This window comes from Dufourea novaeangliae, unplaced genomic scaffold, assembly GCF_001272555.1.
Source record: "Dufourea novaeangliae isolate 0120121106 unplaced genomic scaffold, ASM127255v1 scaffold56, whole genome shotgun sequence".
NCBI lineage: Eukaryota > Metazoa > Arthropoda > Insecta > Hymenoptera > Halictidae > Dufourea > Dufourea novaeangliae.
In genome coordinates, this window is record NW_015373942.1 from 4,599,981 (window position 1) to 4,621,296 (window position 21,316).

The 21,316-nt window shown below is 36.5% G+C and overlaps 3 protein-coding genes across 3 annotated transcripts; 1 reads left to right on the forward strand and 2 right to left on the reverse strand.

Annotated features, from left to right (window-relative positions):
* Nucleotides 1-432: 432 nt before the first annotated feature.
* LOC107185911 (myotubularin-related protein 13) lies at nt 433-9,199 on the reverse strand. The gene is made up of 21 exons (XM_015573687.1): nt 8,642-9,199; nt 8,170-8,255; nt 7,823-8,110; nt 7,353-7,572; nt 7,036-7,277; nt 6,645-6,950; nt 6,379-6,556; nt 6,081-6,285; nt 4,402-6,003; nt 4,132-4,325; nt 3,650-4,054; nt 3,361-3,577; nt 3,044-3,245; nt 2,825-2,970; nt 1,890-2,735; nt 1,683-1,830; nt 1,462-1,607; nt 1,151-1,377; nt 873-1,079; nt 600-682; nt 433-525 (listed from the first exon to the last, which is right to left on the reverse strand). Exons 1-21 carry the CDS (start codon nt 8,739-8,741, stop codon nt 433-435), a joined length of 6,141 nt encoding a protein of 2,046 aa, XP_015429173.1. The 5' UTR covers nt 8,742-9,199.
* Nucleotides 9,200-10,156: 957 nt separating this feature from the next.
* On the forward strand, nt 10,157-11,077 carry LOC107185910 (peptidyl-tRNA hydrolase 2, mitochondrial-like). The gene is made up of 4 exons (XM_015573686.1): nt 10,157-10,162; nt 10,281-10,461; nt 10,617-10,802; nt 10,895-11,077. Exons 2-4 carry the CDS (start codon nt 10,288-10,290, stop codon nt 11,075-11,077), a joined length of 543 nt encoding a protein of 180 aa, XP_015429172.1. The 5' UTR covers nt 10,157-10,162; nt 10,281-10,287.
* A 686-nt stretch (nt 11,078-11,763) lies between these two features.
* On the reverse strand, nt 11,764-19,427 carry LOC107185909 (tetratricopeptide repeat protein 28). Its single transcript, XM_015573685.1, has 15 exons — nt 19,360-19,427; nt 18,695-18,952; nt 18,230-18,632; nt 17,588-18,145; nt 17,200-17,495; nt 16,652-17,117; nt 16,171-16,578; nt 15,708-16,085; nt 14,850-15,630; nt 14,098-14,765; nt 13,525-14,027; nt 13,090-13,452; nt 12,774-13,011; nt 12,482-12,700; nt 11,764-12,404 (listed from the first exon to the last, which is right to left on the reverse strand). Exons 1-15 carry the CDS (start codon nt 19,381-19,383, stop codon nt 11,764-11,766), a joined length of 6,204 nt encoding a protein of 2,067 aa, XP_015429171.1. The 5' UTR covers nt 19,384-19,427.
* Between the last annotated feature and the right edge of the window lie 1,889 nt (nt 19,428-21,316).

The window sequence follows — 21,316 nt, forward strand, 5'->3', positions numbered from 1 at the left end:
AAAATTATAATTATACTAAGATGACAATACGATAATAATTCGCAGATTACGCATTCAACATTCAACATATTTTACGCACAATTTGTATTCGTTTAAAATAAAAAATGTAATAAACAAAATAAAAAAGAATTTTAACATTTAATTGAGTATGCAGCAATCTTTCATCTTCCAGCTGAAATAATACGAATTTAACATAATTATACAATTACAATATACATTTATATAATAATGCTATGTCAAGGATATGAGTACATCACATTCAATTTTATGATACCGTTCTCAGTCCAACAACCGTTGGTTTTAAAATATTTAAAGCAAAATCATTGCAATCTATGATACGTACTATTAGACTATACAATAGTATGTAACAAAATTAAAATCTGTTTTAATCTATCAGTCACTTGCACATTTTAAATTAGAGGTATAATCAAGCTACTGTAAGCACGCTTGAACTTTTTCGATCCATTCTTGCGCAGTTGCAGCATCGCCAGCACAAAAATTATATGTCCGCCTGTTTGTACGCAGCTGTAAATATAATTACCGATTATATTTTGTATGAATTGAAAAAATGGCAATATAAAATTTCATTTTATATTTACATCAAAGAATGATTTATCATCTGTTTTCTTTGGTGGTCCTGGCATTGGCGCAGCTGGAGTCACGGACACAACTTCAGCTAGATCTGTAAAATGGAGTAAATCAATCTTTTTATATTACATGTTTTGTATATTCCTTCAAAGTAAACTGCAGACGATTAATATTAAAAAATATTAATTAAACTTAACATCAAGGTTTTCATTTCGTTGTTTTCTATGAATTCAGGTTTACTGTAAATGCGTAAAACCAACCCTTTACTTATATATTTTACGTACCTATGTATCCTTTGCAATGAGAATCTTCCATGGCATCGTAATACCTTAATTGATGTTTTATAGAATCTAATACGAACCATCTCTGTTTCCAACCCTTAAGCAAAGCACCTCGCTTATATAAATACCCCTCGTGTGTTCTATTTTCCGCAACATTACTAGAGAATTGCTCATAATATTGTTGCGAAGAGGTTTGTATCGTCGCTACACCTATACATTATTTATTTTGAAATTATCGGAAAGCTTCAAGTACATGATACAACGTAATGTAAAATTCCTACTTGAATTTACGCTCCCATTGTCACCACCGCTTCTTGTGAGTGTGTGTGTTTGTAAATTATCAGTCACTGCTTTATATTTTGTGCAATTTTTTGGTACTGCATCAGCACACTTGTCATGACACACATGACCGCAATCGACGCATCGCAAACCGGCTTTCACAGGACCCCATAAGACACCAGAACAAGCATCACAATGAGTTGGTGTGGCCGAGTCTAATCTTTCAAATCTATAAAAATAGAATTTATAAACAATAGCTTTCCGTCTATTTTTATATATTTAATTAATTGACATAACGACTGCGATTTAATACCTATGAGGATGTGCATAAACGGAATCATCATTTCCAGAAGTACTTCCACCAGCAAGTTTACCTCGTAGAAGTAATTCTAATGTAGAACGTTTATGAATTAATCGACCATGGTATCTGACCAATGCAGTGCTAAATGATGCGTGTCGCTATATTAAAAATAGAAATATTTTATTTTACATATAAATATCTCTTACTTCAATAATTTAATATTGATTACTAACAGCAAGAGAATCTGTGTTTGGCAGTTCAAGTTTATCCCAAAGAACTTTCCATTTTTGTGGCAAATGACCCAATTCTGTTTCTAATTTATGAATTTCTTCTAAAAGATGAGAAAATTGATCGGGTACCATTGTACTCACGCCATCATACCTGCAATATACGTTGACCTTAATGAGGCAATGAAGCAAACTAAATAAATATACACTTACCCTTGCGTAACCACTTTTCGATTACTTTTAACCACACCATCGGCAGCTTCTGCTTCTTCTTCTTGCTGTGAATCTTGTTGCAACACTTCTAAGTCATATGCAGGCCCATGAGCCAATTCTTCTTCTAAATAATACTGCCAAATATCAAGACTTGGTAAATGTGAAACAGGTCTTAACACTGTGTGTTCAGTATTAGGGGTATACATAAAATTATAAAATAACGGACATCTTGCATGCTGTTTCTCAATATAATCGAATATACTTTGACCGAGATTACAGCCCGTATTTGTCCCAGCCAATCTGCCGCCAGGGTAAATAGTTTCATCATCACTTCCGGTATCCACACCTTTATGATGACTTGTCAACGATCCCCTTTTGTCTTCTACGGCAGTGATACCACATTCCACTCTGTCAAATTCACAGTCCAACAAAAATGTACGGAAACGACAAGAAACCGAGTGGTACGACAAAAATTTTAAATAATATTCGTTAAATTCAAATGCTAACGGGAACTGCTTTTGAATTTGATGCACTATATCGAGGAATTGAAGAAACGTAGGAGTAAAGTTTGAAGTCTGAGAATTCGCAGCGAGATTGCTTCTACGTCCGAATCTATGACCGAAACCGAGCCACTCTTTCTCGATCAATGTTCGGAATCCATCGATAGTCCTATAATGTGGATCGAGACATACTTGAGCAACAGAACAAACTGTTGCTGTGGTATCCCAACCTTCCTCTAAACAAACGGTGACCGACGAGCCTTGTACGTCCATTAAATCAATAACAGCTCCAGCTAACTGCATTAAATTTTGAAGTTGATGTAACCACTCTGAACTTTCAATTAATCTGGAATTATTATTTTCTTAAGTACTTTCACATTTATTACGAATTATTGATTACCAAAAATCATATTTTTGTTTATAAATTGTACGTACTTGTAAAAACTTTGGTCAGGCTCTATGTTTAGGGTGCTAGGAACACAGGCTCGCATTAATTTTTTAAATGCGGCTTTAGTATGTCTTACATCGTAATATTCCACTGGAATGAAGTCTGTTTTTGGCGCTGACTCCGCTTTAACACCCTTTAACGTTAAAGGAGAATAATTTATAATAAAATTATATTATTTGAAATAATTTTGAAGTGCAGTATCGTACTTTCATGTGCGCTTTTTCACCAAGAATATATAATGCCGCTCGCTGGAATGTATGAACACACTCTGTACCACTATCTGAATCAGCAGAATGTCTCACAGTTCCACGCTGATGAACTGACGTTAAAGAGGCTTGAGAATTATGCCGCTTATCTTTCAACGAACCCCAACGTCCAAAATTTTTAGGACCCTTACCGCCCGATGAACTGCAAAAAAAATGGAAAATGCGATATATTTTGTCTTTATATTGTAGAATATAATTATATATTAGGTACAGTATATTATAATATATAATAATAAGAAGTATGTATGTACCCAGACCTTAATGTTCCAATAGCCTTATTAAACGGATTTCGTCGTGATTGTTCGGGAGTAGCATTACGATCTTCAGCAACTAGTAACAAAGAATCAATACTGAGCGAACTGTCTGACATTCCCCAAGCAGAACCTTGTCTCAAAGCAGATAATGGAGTCGCAGCTACAAGAGCCATTATATATTTTTCTTGTTCCAGAGATGATGTTGTTTCGGAAGATGTCGCTATTAACATAAAAAGATATGTAGGTATTCTAACAAAATGGAAAACTATAGAAAAATTGCTTGAAGTAATACCTTTCAAGTTACCAGCAGATGCTGGATGAGCTTTTAACATGCCTATAACACCCTTTCCATGATATCCCGCGCCCCTGATAAGAAGTGCCTTTGTTTTTGGATGCCTCCAAGTGACAACTGGAATTCTATTGTGTCTGTAAAGTCGACAAAATCTACGGATACTTTCATCCGATACTGTTGAGGGAACTATAAGGAGTGCAGGATAGCTCCTACAAATCATATAGGCGCAATTCACGGAAGATAATCGAAACGGTTCGTTCCTACGATTGCTATGTGGGCTGTTTGAATATAATCCCAGACGATACCAATCCCTGACGTAACTACGTTCAGATAATCGTTCTAAGGTTTTTGCGTCAGTTGGTGGTTGTGGTTGAGTTACAATACTCGGAATTTCGAAGTCATCTACTATAAAAATTGTACGTATCAAAAAACATTAAAATATAACAGTAATCTACCTGTATGTATCTTCATTTTGAACTCACCACTAAGATCGTCATCGTGACTTAAGTCGTTGTTATCTGTTACTGGTAAACTCATTCGACCAGGTGACGTCATAAATTTGTTATTAGTAATTATATTCATATTTGGCAAGACATACTTTTGTCTTTTAGACGACTGCTTTGGTTTAAAACCAGCCTTACGGGCAGTTTTTAGAAGTGTTTTTTTAGCAAATCCTCTGGAAACAAAAAAAGGGAACAGTTTCATTACAGTTATCGACATACAAGAATGTGTATGAATAACAGCTGACTTACTTAAGAGTAGCATTCTTTTCTTTTCCTTTATGGTGTGCCGTCTGTGTGACTAATACTTGGCCATTAAAAGCGAAATGATGAAAAATATGTGGAGGATATCGAGCTTTATGAACCAATTTCCTTAATGTTTCAATATTTTCCGGTGTAACTTCTTCGTCAAAGGCTAATTTTATTAATTGAAACGTGCAAGACCGTAATTGAAGGCCTTCTTGCAAACACTGATCTAAATGTGCCAAGTGTTGCACAGCAACTCGCTTTTCCTTGGTCAAGGATGTTACAGGAAAGGCTCGAACTACTAATTGTTCACAGGCAAATGGATCGCAGGGTATTCCTTTGAATACAATTCTGTAATTCGTGAGGAATATTGCTCCTTCTGCTGGCAAGAGTGGTGGTATCTTTGGCAATCCGGCAGGACTTTCTTCTCTCCCATCTGGTAGAAGATAAACGCGTAATCCGTCCATGATAACTTCTTCGCCGGGCAACATATTGGGTGTCAAAATTTTAGGCTTCTGTATGGGCGGTAATCTCTTACTTTCTCTATGTACAGCTTCAAGGGTTTCAATATGCATGTGAACAACGCCGGGTACCATTTGATGTAGACATCTAACGTGTTCGGAGCTTACGCCTCCTTCCGTACAAACACGATCTACGAATCGCGAAACCATGCGGATCACGGCGCTGCCAGTTTCTCCAGGATCAGTTTCTTCAAACCCGGATTCCGCGTCACCGCTGTCACTAGCCACGCTATTCGTGATACTATTACTTGCTCGTTCGTCATCGTAAACGTTATCCTGCCGATGAGTCTTTGCTCCTATATCTAACGGAACTAATAAATAAACCATTCTATTCGCATAATGAATTGCTTGACTGTACATAGTACTTTCTTCGCTCGCAATAAGTTCCTTTTGTTTCTCGGGATCGATCATCAGCCAAATCCTCATTTGTTCCGCGGCTATTTCAAGAGCAGACGGTTCTTGGATTTGATAAATTGAGTATCGATCACGGAAAGGGAATTCTTTGCCTTCACGCGGGCTGATTGGACTCAGGATACCATCGTTCATAAGCCGCGGAGGAGAATTCTCCCCGGGAAGATACAATCGTTTAATATCTTTCTGAACGTCCAAGTAAAACGCGTCTTCCCAAAATTGTTGGTTTTGCCATACAGGATGTTCCTGGATGCAAGTGTAAGCGAACTGAATCACTCCCGTGCAAAGTTTCCTGCAAAATGCTGTCGCGAGAGGTAGAAGTGCAGCAGCAACCCCGTGTTCATCCATGGACGAGTCATCTTGCAATGCGCAATTCATTAAACGAACTACAAGATCGAACTGCTGGTGCTCCAACATCGCTTTATTTCCAACGACATGCTGTGACAATTCCATGCAAAGCGCTAGCCGGGCAGCTTTGCTCTTTAATGTTCTCAGCACGGCAGGAAATGTTTTACGAGCATCCGATATTTTGTTCTCAAATATACAATTTATACAGTTGCGTAGAACCTCGAGTCTACGTGCAGAATTACTGACCAAGTGTCTAGTGTCATGGACAAATGAAATATGTGGACCCATAGGTACGATGCGAGGCTGTGACGGCCTTAATGACGATAACCTGTACACAATAAATTAAAATTAAATACGAAATGTTTCGAAATAACAGTGCCTGTAGTAACATCGTGTAATACAAACCTAACTTTGAGATTATTTTTGGCCAGACCTTCATCTATAATTGCTTGAACTTGCTCTGGATTGATACGCGGCAAAAGTGGCTGATGTATTCTAGCAAATGCCCCTTCGGGTGGTTTCAAGATTTTTTGTACATATGGCTGAGGATTCGGATTTTCATTTGTGTATAAGTGTTGTGCTAACTCTTGAATATGAGTTAAAATAAGTCCTAGCAACAACATAATCGTAGAAATAGTTTAATTGATCATTTAGCAATTTATATAGTCTTATTATTACTAACTGTTATATTATTATCACTTACTATGGTCTTGTGCTTCCTGTTTTAATTGGTCACTCAAATTACTGTACAATTCATCCCATACATCACAAGGCCTCCAAGGTGGTCCCCTTTCTGCAATGAAGGAAGTAAAAAACATACAATCCAAAACTCTGGTTGTAAAATCACAATCTGTCAAGCCTCGTTCTCCCAAGAAAGCAGCCTAGAAATAAAAAAAAAAAATAGGAATTTTTATTAACGTTTCATATTTATGTATTTTTCAGAAAAGAAATTGAGTAATAAGAAAAAACCTTGTGAAATGTTATAACAGGTTTGGGATGAATCCTGATTAATGTTAGACAACTTCTGTAGCCTTGCAACAATTGAGCAAATGTTCTCATGAAAACTGCTCTTAATTCTTTGTCTAACATAGGCGAATGAGGAGCTCTTGTTGCAAGCGGTGGAAACGCGTAATCTGCACAAATCAATTCTGGCTGTAATACTAAAGATAATGCATCTTGTGTCTGTGAAAGAAGTGGTTCTGGGAGTAATGGAAGTGAAACTCCATCTGGAACCATGATAGAACCTCCATCCAAATCGGCAACTATTACATCCATCTATAAAAAAGATACAATAACTGTAAAAGAATAACTAATACGTGGTAAGCAATAATATTGCCAATATATATGAAACAGATCTTACAAGTTCTGCAACTTCATATTTTAGTGAACTGTGCACACCCATGATGAATGGAGTAGGTGTGCTGAGTACTTCAACTAAAGCAGCTGGTAAAAGAGGAATGTAAACGTGTGTGTATCTAAATGGATACATTAGTGCGGTAAGTGCACGACATCCTTCAGTCAATCGCGAATAACTTGCAGAATGGAAAAGTATTTTGTGCTCCGTCATAACAGCGCAAAACAAAACTAATACATTACGTATACCTGCAACATAGAAAATACGCATTAATATGAAATTCTAACAGAAACATTTAGACGCGGGAATCATTTTATTCTTACCTAACTGTTGAAACAAAAGATTTACACTAGTATGAGTGATTGGAAGAGAAGGACTAATTGGAGGTTGAAGTGCTTGACGATCGCCCGCGCCAATGCTGAATCTTACTTGTGGTCCACCAGCAGGTGGTACTTGTATACAACCTAATATGTTTCCTACCAAAGTTTCTAGTGGTATGCCAAGGTTTTCTACGTATACAGTATATATTATACCAAGGCAATTCTGAAATGATAATGAAAAAATATATTTGTATGAGGGTATCTGTATTAACTGGAGATGTTGCAATATCTCATAAGAAAGTGAAAAACTATTTCTACCATGTAATGTCCCACTCCATACCAAACACCTGTTGTAAGAACAACTTTTTTATACCTTCCATTCCTTATGAGATATTCTACCATTCCGAATTGAAACAGACACCCTATATACAAAAATACAATAATTTGTTTAATGTAAATAAACTTTTGCATACTCTAAAAGTTTCGATGTAATCAAGTCTGGAAACCAGCACCAGACATTTAGGTGCATACATAATGCTGTGATGTGCAATTGCAGGTATTGTTCTAACCAATGAACGACTATCACCATCTACTGGATCTTCCTCTTCATCTACAGGCTTACTTGGTACAATCGATACTGTCTCATTAAAACACATGCAAGCACAGTAATGACGATTTGCATCAATATCGGTTAATATAGATACAAAAAACCGTGGTTCTTGTCTTTCTGTAGACAAAGCCCATCCTTGTGGTTGACAAAACTACAAAGAGGTAGATAATTAAATATAAAGAATGTCAATTTAACAAAGTGAAATCTTACCCATTCTATTCCTTCAATGAAGGGTGTATCTAGCCAATCCTTTTCTGGGAACCTTTGTAAAATAATTCCATTACTTATACCTCCTCCTATAATAAAACAAACACATGTAATGTTCACTACTCTAGTTAATAATTCTTATATGTCCTTTATAATAAAAGTACTTCAGTTTCTTTATAAGAATTATTCTTTCAATGAAAAATAAACACTTGAAATAAATGACAGTTTGAATATTTGATAATATTAACTAATACTATAGTGTGAATTGAACAAATTAAGTGTTGGTACATCCTTTCAGAGAATCGTGTGGTTACTGTACTCACAAGCAAAAGAATATTAAAAACTTGCTATGTGCACTACATTCCACAGTACCAATGTTCAATTGCTGTCATGTACCAAATTTGTATCAACAGTGTACATCAAGAGAACTATTGTGACTTTAGAAGACTAGTATTCGAATAAATTAAGAACTTACTCTCTTTTTCGTGGTCGTAGCCGACCACAACAAAGTAGTCGGCTAACCGAGACATTTCTGTGTACTCGTGGGACTGCGTGGGGGTGATAGCGCCCAACATCCCACGTAGACTTTAATACACGTGATTTCATGGACCGTATATCCTACCAAGCAATGACCAACTACCTTGTGTCAACGTTTCACGTAAACACGCATCAATATGGAAATCGATCGAGGAATATCAAGAATATTTTGGGATCTCTGTTCTATCATTTAGACGCCAAATATAATTCGGTGTGAAGGGCGAAAAATGTTACGCCGTTGTGAATTCATTTAAAAAATTTTGTCTCGTTCCAGAAACAATATTTTAGACGGTGGTTGAGATCACAAAGACACCGTACGCGCCCCTCAACGGCGGTTCTTTGCATTCGTCGAGTTCAAGAGACAAACTCGGCCGTCATTACAAACCTGCGATATTGTAATTTATTTTATAAGTCACAATATGATGCCACACCCCAAAGCTTTAACTCATAACCTTCCAAGCTCAAGCGCCACATTGGGTGTTTGTTGAACCGTTGTACAGTGTATGAACGAAAACGCGCCACAGATATACAAACGAGGAGACGAACGCGCTATAATTCGCATTTAATTTTACGTTTCCTTTTTGTCTTCTGCTCGAGCTACTGTGAGCACCTTAAATCTGAAAACATACGCATTATTATAGATGTTACTCCTTACAACTTTATAGCCCGTTCTGGTCCGTTCATAGTAATCGTTGCATAATAGGTGCATGTGAAACGGATTCGTATTATACACTATACCATACGTATACAAAATAAAATCGTTGCATAATAGGTGCATGTGAAACGGATTCGTATTATACACTATACCATACGTATACAATGTGCCCGGTTTAAATATAATGTCTCGGAAATAGTGTTGTATAAAGCTCGAGTCTTTGAAGCTACAAAGCTTAGCCTTAAAGACTCAGTCTTTAAGGCTAAAATCATATGAAGCTCGCGGCTCGAGGCTCGAAACTCGAGCTTTAAGGCTGGGGTCTCGAGGCTCATTTTAACAACACTACTCGGAAAACATACATAAAATGTTAACACACTGGAAGATCATTTTGAGCCTTTTGAGCGAATAATATCACATGAACATAAACCTTACAAGTAAAACCTTAAATTATTTAGAAAATTAATCGATGTGTGTAAAATAGCTTTATTGAATGAAGTACAATCAAATGGTAATTATTAAAGAATTAATGTAAAATTATTTCAATTTAATTTATTATGATAAAATAGTACACATTGTGTTACATACCGCTCCTATTAATATTCTGATTCGTGTGCGAATGAACTCTAAGAAATACTATAGTTGCTGAAAGTATATATATGTATATACCATGTATACTTAATTGATAACCATGTAACTAACCTTGTTGATTGTTGTCACGTGGAATAAATTGAACTCGTTCTACCGGAAAAGAAAAATTAGTACACAATAAAAAGTAGAGAATTTTCTAAAGTTGTTCCCGTGCAGGTACGTTCAATTCATTTGTGAATAATTAAATACTTCATAAATGGTTTGAAAGGTACGTACATATGTATTTGTAACATACATATATGTAATTGTAAACAGAAATTTTCAAATTTTACAGAGTCAAAATGAGTTCTGAAACGATGAGTATATCTCAGATATTTCTTGAAACAGCTGCAGATGCAAAAGTGGGATTTACTATTGCAGCAATAATAGGTTATTGTTTATATAGAATAATAGCAATAACAAATAGAAGAAGATTAAAAGAACCTGAGGATTTCAATGAGTCTACAAACAATGTAGTAAGTAAAAAATATTAAAAGTTGTACAATTACATTTTTCCATAAAAGAAAAATTTTTCCAAAGCCGAAAGGCACAGGATAATGGAAATAAATAATGTATAATAACAGAAAGATAATAAAGGAATATTACTTTTAAGACTTTTTCTTTCAAATAGGTATACACAGATGAATATGACAATTACAAGCTTATTTTGGTAATCAGAACTGATTTAAAAATGGGAAAAGGAAAAGTTGCGGCACAATGTGCTCATGCTGCTGTTGCAGCATATAAAGCAGCCATAAAACATCCAAAAATTTTACAATCTTGGGAAGAATGTGGGCAAGCCAAAATTACTGTCAAAGTACGTTTTTTATTTATTAAATTTCATAAACTCAATATTATTCAGATTGAATTTCTGTATTAAACTGAGGCACTGTTTAAAAAAATTTGCAGGTAGACAGTGAAGATGCTTTAAAAGAAATCGCAAAACAAGCAAGAGCTGTAGGACTTTTATCAAATGTAATACAAGATGCTGGGCACACCCAAATAGCACCAGGAAGCAGAACTGTATGTGCAATTGGTCCAGGTCCAGCTCCACTGATAGATCAAGTAACTGGTCATTTGAAATTGTTTTAATAAAATTTTAAACAAAGATACTCTTTTTCTTATTTGGGTTTTATATGTTCATAATGTCTACTAAATCCATTTTTTAAAGATTCATTGCATTCATAATCAATAAAACTTTCATTGTATCTTGATTATAACTGAAAATACAGACTTTTATTTTAAAAAAAGACCAAAGCATTAAAAAGTGATAATATATTTATAAAACGTGGAAAAGTACAGATTGCTGAAATACATTCTGTAATTTGAAATTTATTCTCAGTCTGCAATGTATAGCTTTAATTATGTAATAACATTTTGCACATAGTAGTATATGTTTTTAGTATTAAATTTCAACACAACATTATCTTACACGTTCGTCTTAATAATAATATAATACATTTTTGCGTTAACAAGTACAGGTATAGCATTGGGTGTTATTGTAAACAGTATGCTCTTAATATTAAATTTTATTAATTATCGATGTAAGTAGATATAGCTAATGTCATGTTAAAAAAATCTTGCCGTATAAACATAAAATGGGATAGCGTGGATAGAATTATGTTGTTATCATGTATGCAATTACCATGAATCATTCCCAACTCTGATCACAAAACATTGCAAATTAGTTTCCAATAAAATATCTTCCATTCTTTGGTACCCAGTACTATTATCCACATAAAATATTATTTAATACTTATAAATATTATATAAATAATCTATACCGGAGGAGGAGGTGCTTTACGATGGATTTTGTTTGAGCTAGTAGCACTGCATTGTGATTCAGCAATGGATCTACCATCTGCCTCATCACGTCGACACAATTCAGATTCATTTTGTATCCAATGTTGAGTCTGATTGTGACTTGTTTGTGTCGATTGTGTTTCCTCGTTGTCCGGAACAGAACCCACTTCCTCTAGTAATTTTGACAAAGATGGCGCTAATCCTAATCCTAAATTTCGCTCATGATACACTTCTGAAATTGTCGGCGTTAATTCACGCGTAAGACTTGTGAGAGACGTCGCCACATTCCTGAGATTTTGATTATGCGTTTCCGCAGGTTGCGTGGTGTCAGACTGAGAACAAATATCTTCAGTTGTCGTGGGGTGACGCGGTTTCCTTGGAGAATTAGATCCAATTTCTGTTCTAACACTTAATCTTTCTAAGATAGTCGCTGGTAAAGGAGGTAATGGTTGCCGTCTTAACACAGTCGCATGCCCATTATCCCAGTCTGTTACTGAACTGCTTGAACTAGATCCAGGTCTTATGCTTTGATCAGGATAAAGGTTTCTAATGTGCGTTTGGTGATTTAAATTGAGTGCTACAGGAGGACTGGGAGTAAAAGCAACATCCGACTCGCCTATAAGACATGGTACATTTTTAATGTTATATATGCATTACCTGTTATATATGCTTTTAAAGAGAACTCATTTTTACCTCCTCCGTTTTGACATGGCTGACGAGATGTAGGAATAGGAACGTTTGGTGGTTCCATAGTTTTTCCATCCGGTTCACCTCGATGTCGAACATAATTCGCAAACGCACCTCCTAGACGAGGCCGTTCTATGACATTTTTCTCAGTATGAGCAACAGAAGCTAAGCTTTCCATTGAACTGCTAGAGTCTAAGCTTAAACTTTTGGGTGCTTCTTGCGTATCTGATAACACATTAATAAATAAATACGTTTTGTTTTACTAATATTTCTATTTTTATAATTAACTTAGTTTTACCAAACAAGGCAAGAAGAGCTTGAAGAGCGAATTGAACAGCTCTTCGTGATGCTTGCTTTCCTGTTCTCAATGTCACTTCAGACTGTCCAACTTCCATAAGATCAAAACCTAAACTCGCGAACAATTCATGAGAGCCGGATGCTCTCCACACTTGTACCGGTAATGTAACTTCTTGACCTTCTGTTGCACAACTAGCTCTTCTCATTGCTGCGATAACATCCTCTGCAGCTTCTGGTGCCTATGAAATGAAAAGACTATCTTTAGTCTAGTACATTATTATCATCTCTATCGCAATGAGCAGACTCTTCTCAATTACTTGTAATAGCCTGACAAGTGCATGCAAAGATGATGGACCCAATCCTAGCAATGCTTGCAAGCTAGCACTACATCTTGTTAATCTTTCTTCGGGATCACTTTGCGGGAAAAATACGGAGGACGGAATCCCGTTTCCGGCTGGTTCAAATCGAAATCCCACTGACATTAAAAGTTCTCTCCAACCTGTAGCTGCACCTACTTTGTTTTCAATACTACGTTGAGTTGTGTACATAGCATTTTTCTGTCCCCGGTGTATTCGTTGGAGTGATTTTTCAACTAAGTGAAGTGTTACACGTAAAGCATCACGACTTTGTTCAGGACCACCACGCAATAGTTCAGCAAGTGCTTGTCCCATTAGAGCAACCTGAATAAATAATTTGTGAACAGTCGCATGCATATAAATAAATTAATTACATTAAATATAGAGATTGTATACTTTATTCGATAATCTCGCGTCCCCGCCAACGAGTAGCCAACCAGCCCAATTTGCAGGATGAGCGAAATGCCTTGTGTGCTGAACTGTTTGCATCGCTTCTGCCAATGCTCTTGATGCTCGAGCGCCTTGTAACATAGCGCTATAAAATGCTCGTAATAAAATACTGCCAGCCGTGGGTGGAACAGCCCACATTCCAATAAGTACACACTGTGCTCCGGCATTTAGTAAAGCCCTGGCTAAATTTTGTACACCGTCTGCTGTAGCACTTGTATTGTCTGTGTTATTCCAACAGTGGCCACCGGATATGACCACTAAACGCGCAGATATTCTCAACTTTGCAATATCTGTATAACTTAATAGATACTCTGGCCTTTCAGAGGCTTCTTCGCATTGATCGGCAGTTAACACCAGACTACTGGAGTTCCAGAAAACTGGTACTGTCAAGTGTACACATTCTGCGTCCGGTAAAGATCTTAGAACAGCTGACCTAGTTGCTTCTGCCCCTAATTCATGAAAACAAAGTAATTTGTTAGCGAGTAATTTTGCAATGTTCTATAGTACGTTAATAGTTACCAGTTATTGCACGAGCTTCCAGTAGTTCAGCAACAATCTCAGATTCTGTTTCGGTAGAAGATACGCTTTCAGACCACCCATACTCTTCTCTGAGTTCTTCGGAAAGTATAGGATTTCCTGCAACTAACGCGGCTACCGTGGCGCCACCCTCTGGCATAGGTGTTTTTGATCGTTTTCTCAAAGCTGCAAGAGATGGTACAACTAATAAGGAAAATCTTTCGCACAGATAATCTTCTCCAGGATTCGATTGTAACGCTGGAAGTGGTGCCAAATACAACGATTTCTCCACTACCATAATTAATTCCTTCCTTGCAGGCGGTAAAAGATCTTCGAATGGGGCTAAAAGTAAATCGTACAGTACTTGAATCGGCAGTGGGGGTTGCCATGTTGGTCCCTTCGTTCCTCGTCCCCATCGAGCACTTCCTGCTCGGGAACTGACCGAACCCACGCTAAATAAACTACTCAAGCTATAAGAACTAGCGTTAAGATGTCCTCGTGACGGTGTTTTTGTTTCTTCGACAAGTTCACTCGTTTCATCTAAGAGAGCTTCCCGTGCTTGCAAAACTCGTTTTTCCAATCCTATGCCATCATCCAAAGTAGTAGAATGAAACCGCAACAAACCTCGACCAGGAGCTAAGCACCAAGCATGTAATTCGCAATCTACTTCACTGAAATATTATTATATTATGTTTATCGATGGTATTATAAAATTATAATAATTCATTATGTCAATGTTGTTTGATTTAATCTACCTATAATACAATATAACTCCACGTTGCCTATCAATGATTTCCGAATAATGTGCAGCATCATCCAAACAGTTACTTTTAGAACGTCTCGATCTTTCTGCCCAGTTTAGAGCTTCTTCAGCTCTGTTTAAACTAATCAATACTTTTTGTAACATTCTATACGTTTCTGATAACAATTCGGACTTGCCCGGTTGTCCACAAATAAGGACAGAAGAGGTTCCATCTAATGATTCGAATAAATTTGCCGCTTTTTCCAAATGCTCTACAGAAATAGACGCTTCACCAGCTTCCCAGTGAACAAGTCCAAGTCTGTGCCTCAATCTAGCTGCTTCCTCTCTTCTTCCTAAACCTTCAGATAATGATAGCCCAGATTGCAGGTAACTTAAGGCTCGTGACAAGTCACCACATAAATGATGAAGACGTCCTAAACTAGAAAATGCAGCTGCCCTAGCTGGCTGATCACCAGCTGCTGCTGCAAGACTTAATGATTGTTCTTGCAATCTTATGGCCTCTTCAAATTGCCCTAATGCTTCTTGGGTTATGCCCAAATTCGCACAAGCTCTAGCTTGTAATCCAGCTGCGTCTAAACCTTCGGCGATCGACAGTTCCAATTGGTGGTGACGCAAAGCAGAATTTGGATCATGCATTAATAAATGAACTGCTCCTAACCCACTAGCAGCTTCTGCTTCACCAGCCTTATCTCCAAGGCCTCTGGCAAGAGCAAGTTGATGCGATAAACAACTAACAGCTTGTTCATGATTACCTAATGCAGCATGCACTCTGCCTATAACATTAATGTTAGCCAATTCGTAGGGTGCGGAGAAGAATTAAAGTATTTAAAAATATTATACCAATGTATACCTAAATCTCCGTAAGCAGCACCTCTTGATTCTGGACTGTCAACTTCATGAGCAGCTACCAATCTCTTCTCGAAGCAAACCAATGCTTCTTGCAAATTTCCAGTCGCTTCTCGAGCTCTACCTAACCCTCGATATGCCCTTTCCTGTTCTCTTATACTTTTCAATTTCGTAGCAGCTGCCAATTGTTGTTCATGACACTTAATAGCTTCCTCTGGATCTCCTAATGCTTCATAACAGTCACCCAGATTACCAAGAGCCCTCGCTTTGTCCAACAGAGCTGTACCCGTGGTCAAAGGTTCTAAAGTTGCCAGTTGCTGTTCAAAGTATCCAATTGCGTCTTCGTAATGTGCCATGTTAAGTCTAGCAATCCCTAAGTTTCCTGTTCAACAAGAAAACAGAAATAATAAAACTCACATCTGTAAATTGAAATTTATATAGAGAAACTCTATATAAGTAAGTTTCACCTAATGCTTGAGCTTCGACTCCTGAATCAGCCAACTCTTTTGCTCTTTCAAGTTGCTCCTGATAACACTTAACTGCATGAGTATATTGACCCAATGCCATATGTACCGCACCTAAGTTTCCATGAGCTCTACACTCGCCACGCAAATCCCCGGCTTCTTGTCTTAAAGTTAATTCTTGAGTATGAAATCCTAGAGCCTTATCAAGATTTTTTATCGTCCGATGAGCTATACCTAATGCTCCATAGGCAGCAGCTTCTAGACTCCGATCGCCTGCCTGACGCGCTAAATTCAACTGTCGTTGGTGCATTTTTATCGCCTCCTCAGCTTCACCAAGACGCAAGAGGCAGTCACCGATATTCCCCAATGCTCGAAATTTTCCAGCTAAATGCTTAGTCATATGTGCAATAGCTATACGCAGAAAAATAATATGTACCCCGGGATTTTTGTTACTGCAGTTATAAATTACGGTTTAATTTCTTACCTAAATAATATTTTTGGCATTCCAGTGCAGTATCTAAATTTTCAAGAGCTAAATGCGCTAATCCTAAATTACAGTAAGCTCTTCCCATTCCCGATTTATCCTGTAAATCCTTAGCTAATGCCAAGTCTTGATCATAATATCTAACAGCTTCACGATGGTTACCTAAACAGTAATGAGCGTAGCCCAAGAAGTGGCACGCTTTTGCTTCTCCTTCGACATCGTGCAGCTCTTGTGATAGCATAAGGTAATTTTCGTAATATGGAACTGCTTCTTCGAATCTGCCACGAGATGACAAACAGTTGGCAAGATTAAGTAAAGCACACGCTTCACCTGCTGTATCCTTTAACTCTCGAGCTATAGCTAAATGTGCCCTATAATGCCTTAAGGCTGCTTCGTGACCCTGTACTGCTTGATACGCAACTGCTAAATTCCCATGTGTACTGGCTTCTGAACTACGATCATTTACCTGTATGGAAATATAAAATATTTTTTTTATTTAGTAGAAGTATGTGAACATTATTTCTTATTAAATACCTTATACAATTTACCTCTTTACTTATCGTTAATTCCTGTTTATGATATTTAATAGCCTGTTCGTAATATCCTAACGCATTATAAGCATTTCCGATGTTTCCATATGCTCTCCCCATGCCAGCTTTATCTCCTAACAATCTAGCAATACCTAAATGAGCTTGATGCAACTTAAGTGCAGCCTCATGTTCACCGAGTAACTGATAAACTATTCCTAAATTACTGCATGCTCGTCCTTCAGCTACTTTGTCTTTTGTAGCTAATGCAACGTCAAGTTGTCTCTGGTGCCACAGCTTGGCTTGTGCGAGATCGCCTAAATAAGGATATATTTGAAAGAAATTTTACAATAAGATTCATTTCTTCGTCGGTTTCCTCATTAGTTTTCGTTCCGAATAAGTTTTTCACCTGCACATCTTGCAGCATGACCCAATCCAGCATATGCTCTCATTTCTATCGCTCTATCGCCAAGATCTTGAGCTATTCTTAGAACATTCTCGTGATAAGCCATTGCTTGACCAAAATTTCGTCTATAGTGGTGAGATGATCCCAAGTTACTAAATGCTCTTGCTTCCTCTACACGATCTCCTAAACGTCTTGCTATTCTCAAATGCTGGGTATGACAGTCAACAGCACTTTCGAATTCTCCCATTGCTAAATAAACTGCTCCCACGTTACCTATTTCTCGTGCTTCCTGAAGTCGATCTCCCATTTGTTTCACTAACTGTACGCATTGCTTATGGGAAGCAAGTGCATTTGGTAAATCGCCGATAGCTGTATAAACGTGACCCAGGCTCGTCAAAGCAGAAGCTGCAGCCTGAGTGTCTTTGCATTTCATAGCTAAAACCAATTGATACCTGTGTGCTGTTAAAGCTTCCTTAAAGCTGCCTTTGCTAAAATATGCAGAGCCCAAATTTCCATGAGCCCGACATTCACCCTGTGTATCGCCTAGTGATCGTGCTACACCTAAAAACATTTTTATTCATAATTTAAGGAAATACTCGACAGATACACATATATTACTTTATTAATTTCTAAAGTATTACTTGCCTAAGTCTTGTTGCATGTAATTAATTGCTTTGTCCAAAGAATTCAACGCCCAATATGCACTGGATAGAGCAGAAAATACAGAACCCCGTAATTTTAAACTACAAGAGCCAATAGTCAGCGCAGCTTCCAATACACCAGCTGCAGCCTTGTACTGTCCAGCCCCGAGAAGTTCTTGACCAACAACAGAGATAACAACAAAAGGAGATTCATCGAGTTTCATTGCACGTAACTGCTGAAATGTTGGTTCTAATGTTGCGCGTAATGGTGATTTTAAAGATGCTTCTACCAGACCAGATAATAATTGACAATTGGAAGGATCATGTGCCAAACCAGTACTGAAGGCCACAAGGGCCTCCCCATGCCTTCCTAAACATTGTAGTGCTACTCCTTGACGATAATATGCCTACACGGAAAAGAAGTTTCATTAATTATATATGACAGACAAAATATAAATAATTTCTTTACCTTTGGCCACTGAGAACTAAGTTCGGTTGCTCTAACTGCATCTTGGAGAGCAAGTGCAAATAAACCCATTTTGAGCCTAGCAGCTGATCTGTTTGAATACAGTACATGGCTGAGTGGATCCAAGACAAGGGCTTCTGTATACAAGCTTGCAGCAAGTGCATAATCACCATTTTGACAAGCTGCATTGCTACGGCGTACTGTCTCTAAAAATAGAGATCTTGATCCAGCAGCCAAAGCTGACGTACCTTCGGGCTCCACCTTAAGTATTCACAATAAATTAATACTTTAGACTATTATTTATACTTAAGAGATGTTTAATAATGTTATTTAATATGAAACAGTTACAGTAAATGATACATGTTAAATTAAAATTTGATTAATTAAACAATATCACCAAAAATGTTTGAAAACGCATACATTTACTGTTTATCCATTTTATAATTTTCAATATTAAAGTATAAATTATTATTCATTGTTATCATAAATGTATAGTAATATATATTATGATAATATAAAACATGATTGCAAGAAGACATTTTCGATAAAACTTTTATAATACATAAAAAAAAATAATAAGTATAAGAACTTATAAAACTTTTCCACTTGTAAGACATAATAATATTAGTACTTATCGAGACATATACCGTAAAGGTTCGTAATATTACCTCAGAGATATCCCTATGAGACATTGCTTAAGACGAGCAGGTAGCATCCTCCTGCATGAGCATTATCTGCGGCGAGGGAGCTCCATTAGATAAGGCCACGCATTTTAGAGTATAAGGTCTTTCTAGGACTTCCCACATCACCTTCCTTTTTCTCACTCACATTTATTCTTCGTGAAGTACTACTTTCAAATTTTAACGTTATTCACCGAATAGACGTTGACATTAATTACTTCGTCCTAGTAATCAGAGTATTTGCTAGGATGAGTGAATTGGTTCGATTAATAAAAAGGGAGGGAGGAAGGCGTCTTAGGGGGGCACCCACTGCATTCCTCAGGCACAGCCATCTTGGAATGTGACCCCGGGTTCCCCCTTAGGCCCAGAGTGGGGCCGGCACTGCTATGTCTCTACCCTTCGCATATTGGGCCTCACACGCATCATGCACATATACTGACATATATTTTACACGTGTATCTCTCTCCCATGAACCATGCATAAAAATGGGGAACTGGCGCGTATAAAACAAACGTACAGAAATTTAGACCTTACACACTTTTTCTTACAAGGTGATAGTTTACAATCAGGATTAGAATCTAGGCCTCCTGGACGGCTGTCCAGGACCCAGGACCACTTCGGCTATTGAGAAAGTTGAAAATACCTCCTCTTTCTAGTGGAGGTAAGCGCGGTTGTCGTAACATGTTTAGTCATTTTTTATAACATTGGATAAGTGTTAGCAGCTAGCAATTTGGACTTAGTTTATGTGTATCATACTTTACAAATTGCATTTAATCCTGATTGTAGACTTCCTTTCTTAGTATTTTATACATTATCATTCTATATAAATATGTATGATGTATATTATAGGAAATAGTATTACATTATTAACCATCTTGTATTATACGATATAATACATTAGTTCACAGAATGAAAACTAATAAACATTTGTAAACGTTAAAAATATTTTATTGTACATTACGTCACAATTATTTACATTTGAATATGATAACAAAGTCATTTATTTTATTCACAGATATATACAAAAATGTAAATAGCTTCTTGTGTACAGAATTACAATTATAATATTGTAGATTTGTGGAATGTCTAAGATACACAACTGCCAGTACAAAATGCTTACAAATTTTACTGTGGAATGTATCTCTATAATGAACACGCAATAAAATAAACTTTCTGTGTATGTTATAAGATTCTCTATTTTGAAGCAACTTCTATAAATCTGTCTATTTTAATGACACAGCCACTACAGTAACATTTTGACACTAATTTTGTGATAAATTATGGTATCTGAATATACTGTATAATGCTTACAGTGGTACATAATCTCTTTTTCTCTATGTATAAATAATGTATAAATCACATTATGTTATTTACATATTTAATTATTTATAACTCTTTAATAGCTGATAGTTACTAACTTTGTATATTATTTTCAGTACCTACTGTACTTTTACTTCAATTCTGTTATTGTCTACATAATAATCACTGAAAGAAATTCATAAAAAATCAATCTACATAACTTATGTATACCATTTACAAATCGTTATCAAAATATAAACACTCATTCGATCATTTGAATGTGTAGGAATGTTAAATATTCAATAATAAATCATTTTGAAGAACTGATACATCAGAACTAAAAATTTTCTAAATAACATTTAAATGGCCGTGAATTTAATTCACATTAAAATGTTCTCTTCCACATAAATTATATATTCAATAAACATTTTTGTTAGAAAAAATATACATTACATAACGGAATCTTTAGATAATGCAACTACTGTAGCTTTCCATATTATAATTAACCAATGCCAAAACGAAAATGTTTGGTACAATCTTATGGTTTCTTCTCATTTTCATCAATTTAAAGTATCCAATATAAAATATTTATGTATCACATTCGAAGTAAAAATACTTTTGGAATGTACTGCTACAAATGTACTGT

Coding starts and splice junctions, on each gene's coding strand:
- LOC107185911 (XM_015573687.1), bottom strand. CDS start 8,741: ATGTTGGGCGCTATCACCCCCACGCAGTCCCACGAGTACACAGAAATG. Junction 6,951..7,035: donor AATATGAAGTTGCAGAACTT/GTAAGATCTGTT, acceptor TCTTTTTTATAG/ATGGATGTAATAGTTGCCGA. Junction 6,557..6,644: donor CTGTTATAACATTTCACAAG/GTTTTTTCTTAT, acceptor TTTTATTTCTAG/GCTGCTTTCTTGGGAGAACG.
- LOC107185910 (XM_015573686.1), top strand. CDS start 10,288: ATGAGTTCTGAAACGATGAGTATATCTCAGATATTTCTTGAAACAGCT. Junction 10,462..10,616: donor ATGAGTCTACAAACAATGTA/GTAAGTAAAAAA, acceptor TCTTTCAAATAG/GTATACACAGATGAATATGA. Junction 10,803..10,894: donor AAGCCAAAATTACTGTCAAA/GTACGTTTTTTA, acceptor AAAAATTTGCAG/GTAGACAGTGAAGATGCTTT.
- LOC107185909 (XM_015573685.1), bottom strand. CDS start 19,383: ATGTCTCATAGGGATATCTCTGAG. Junction 16,579..16,651: donor ATGCCAAAAATATTATTTAG/GTAAGAAATTAA, acceptor TTCTGCGTATAG/CTATTGCACATATGACTAAG. Junction 12,405..12,481: donor GCCATGTCAAAACGGAGGAG/GTAAAAATGAGT, acceptor CATGTCTTATAG/GCGAGTCGGATGTTGCTTTT.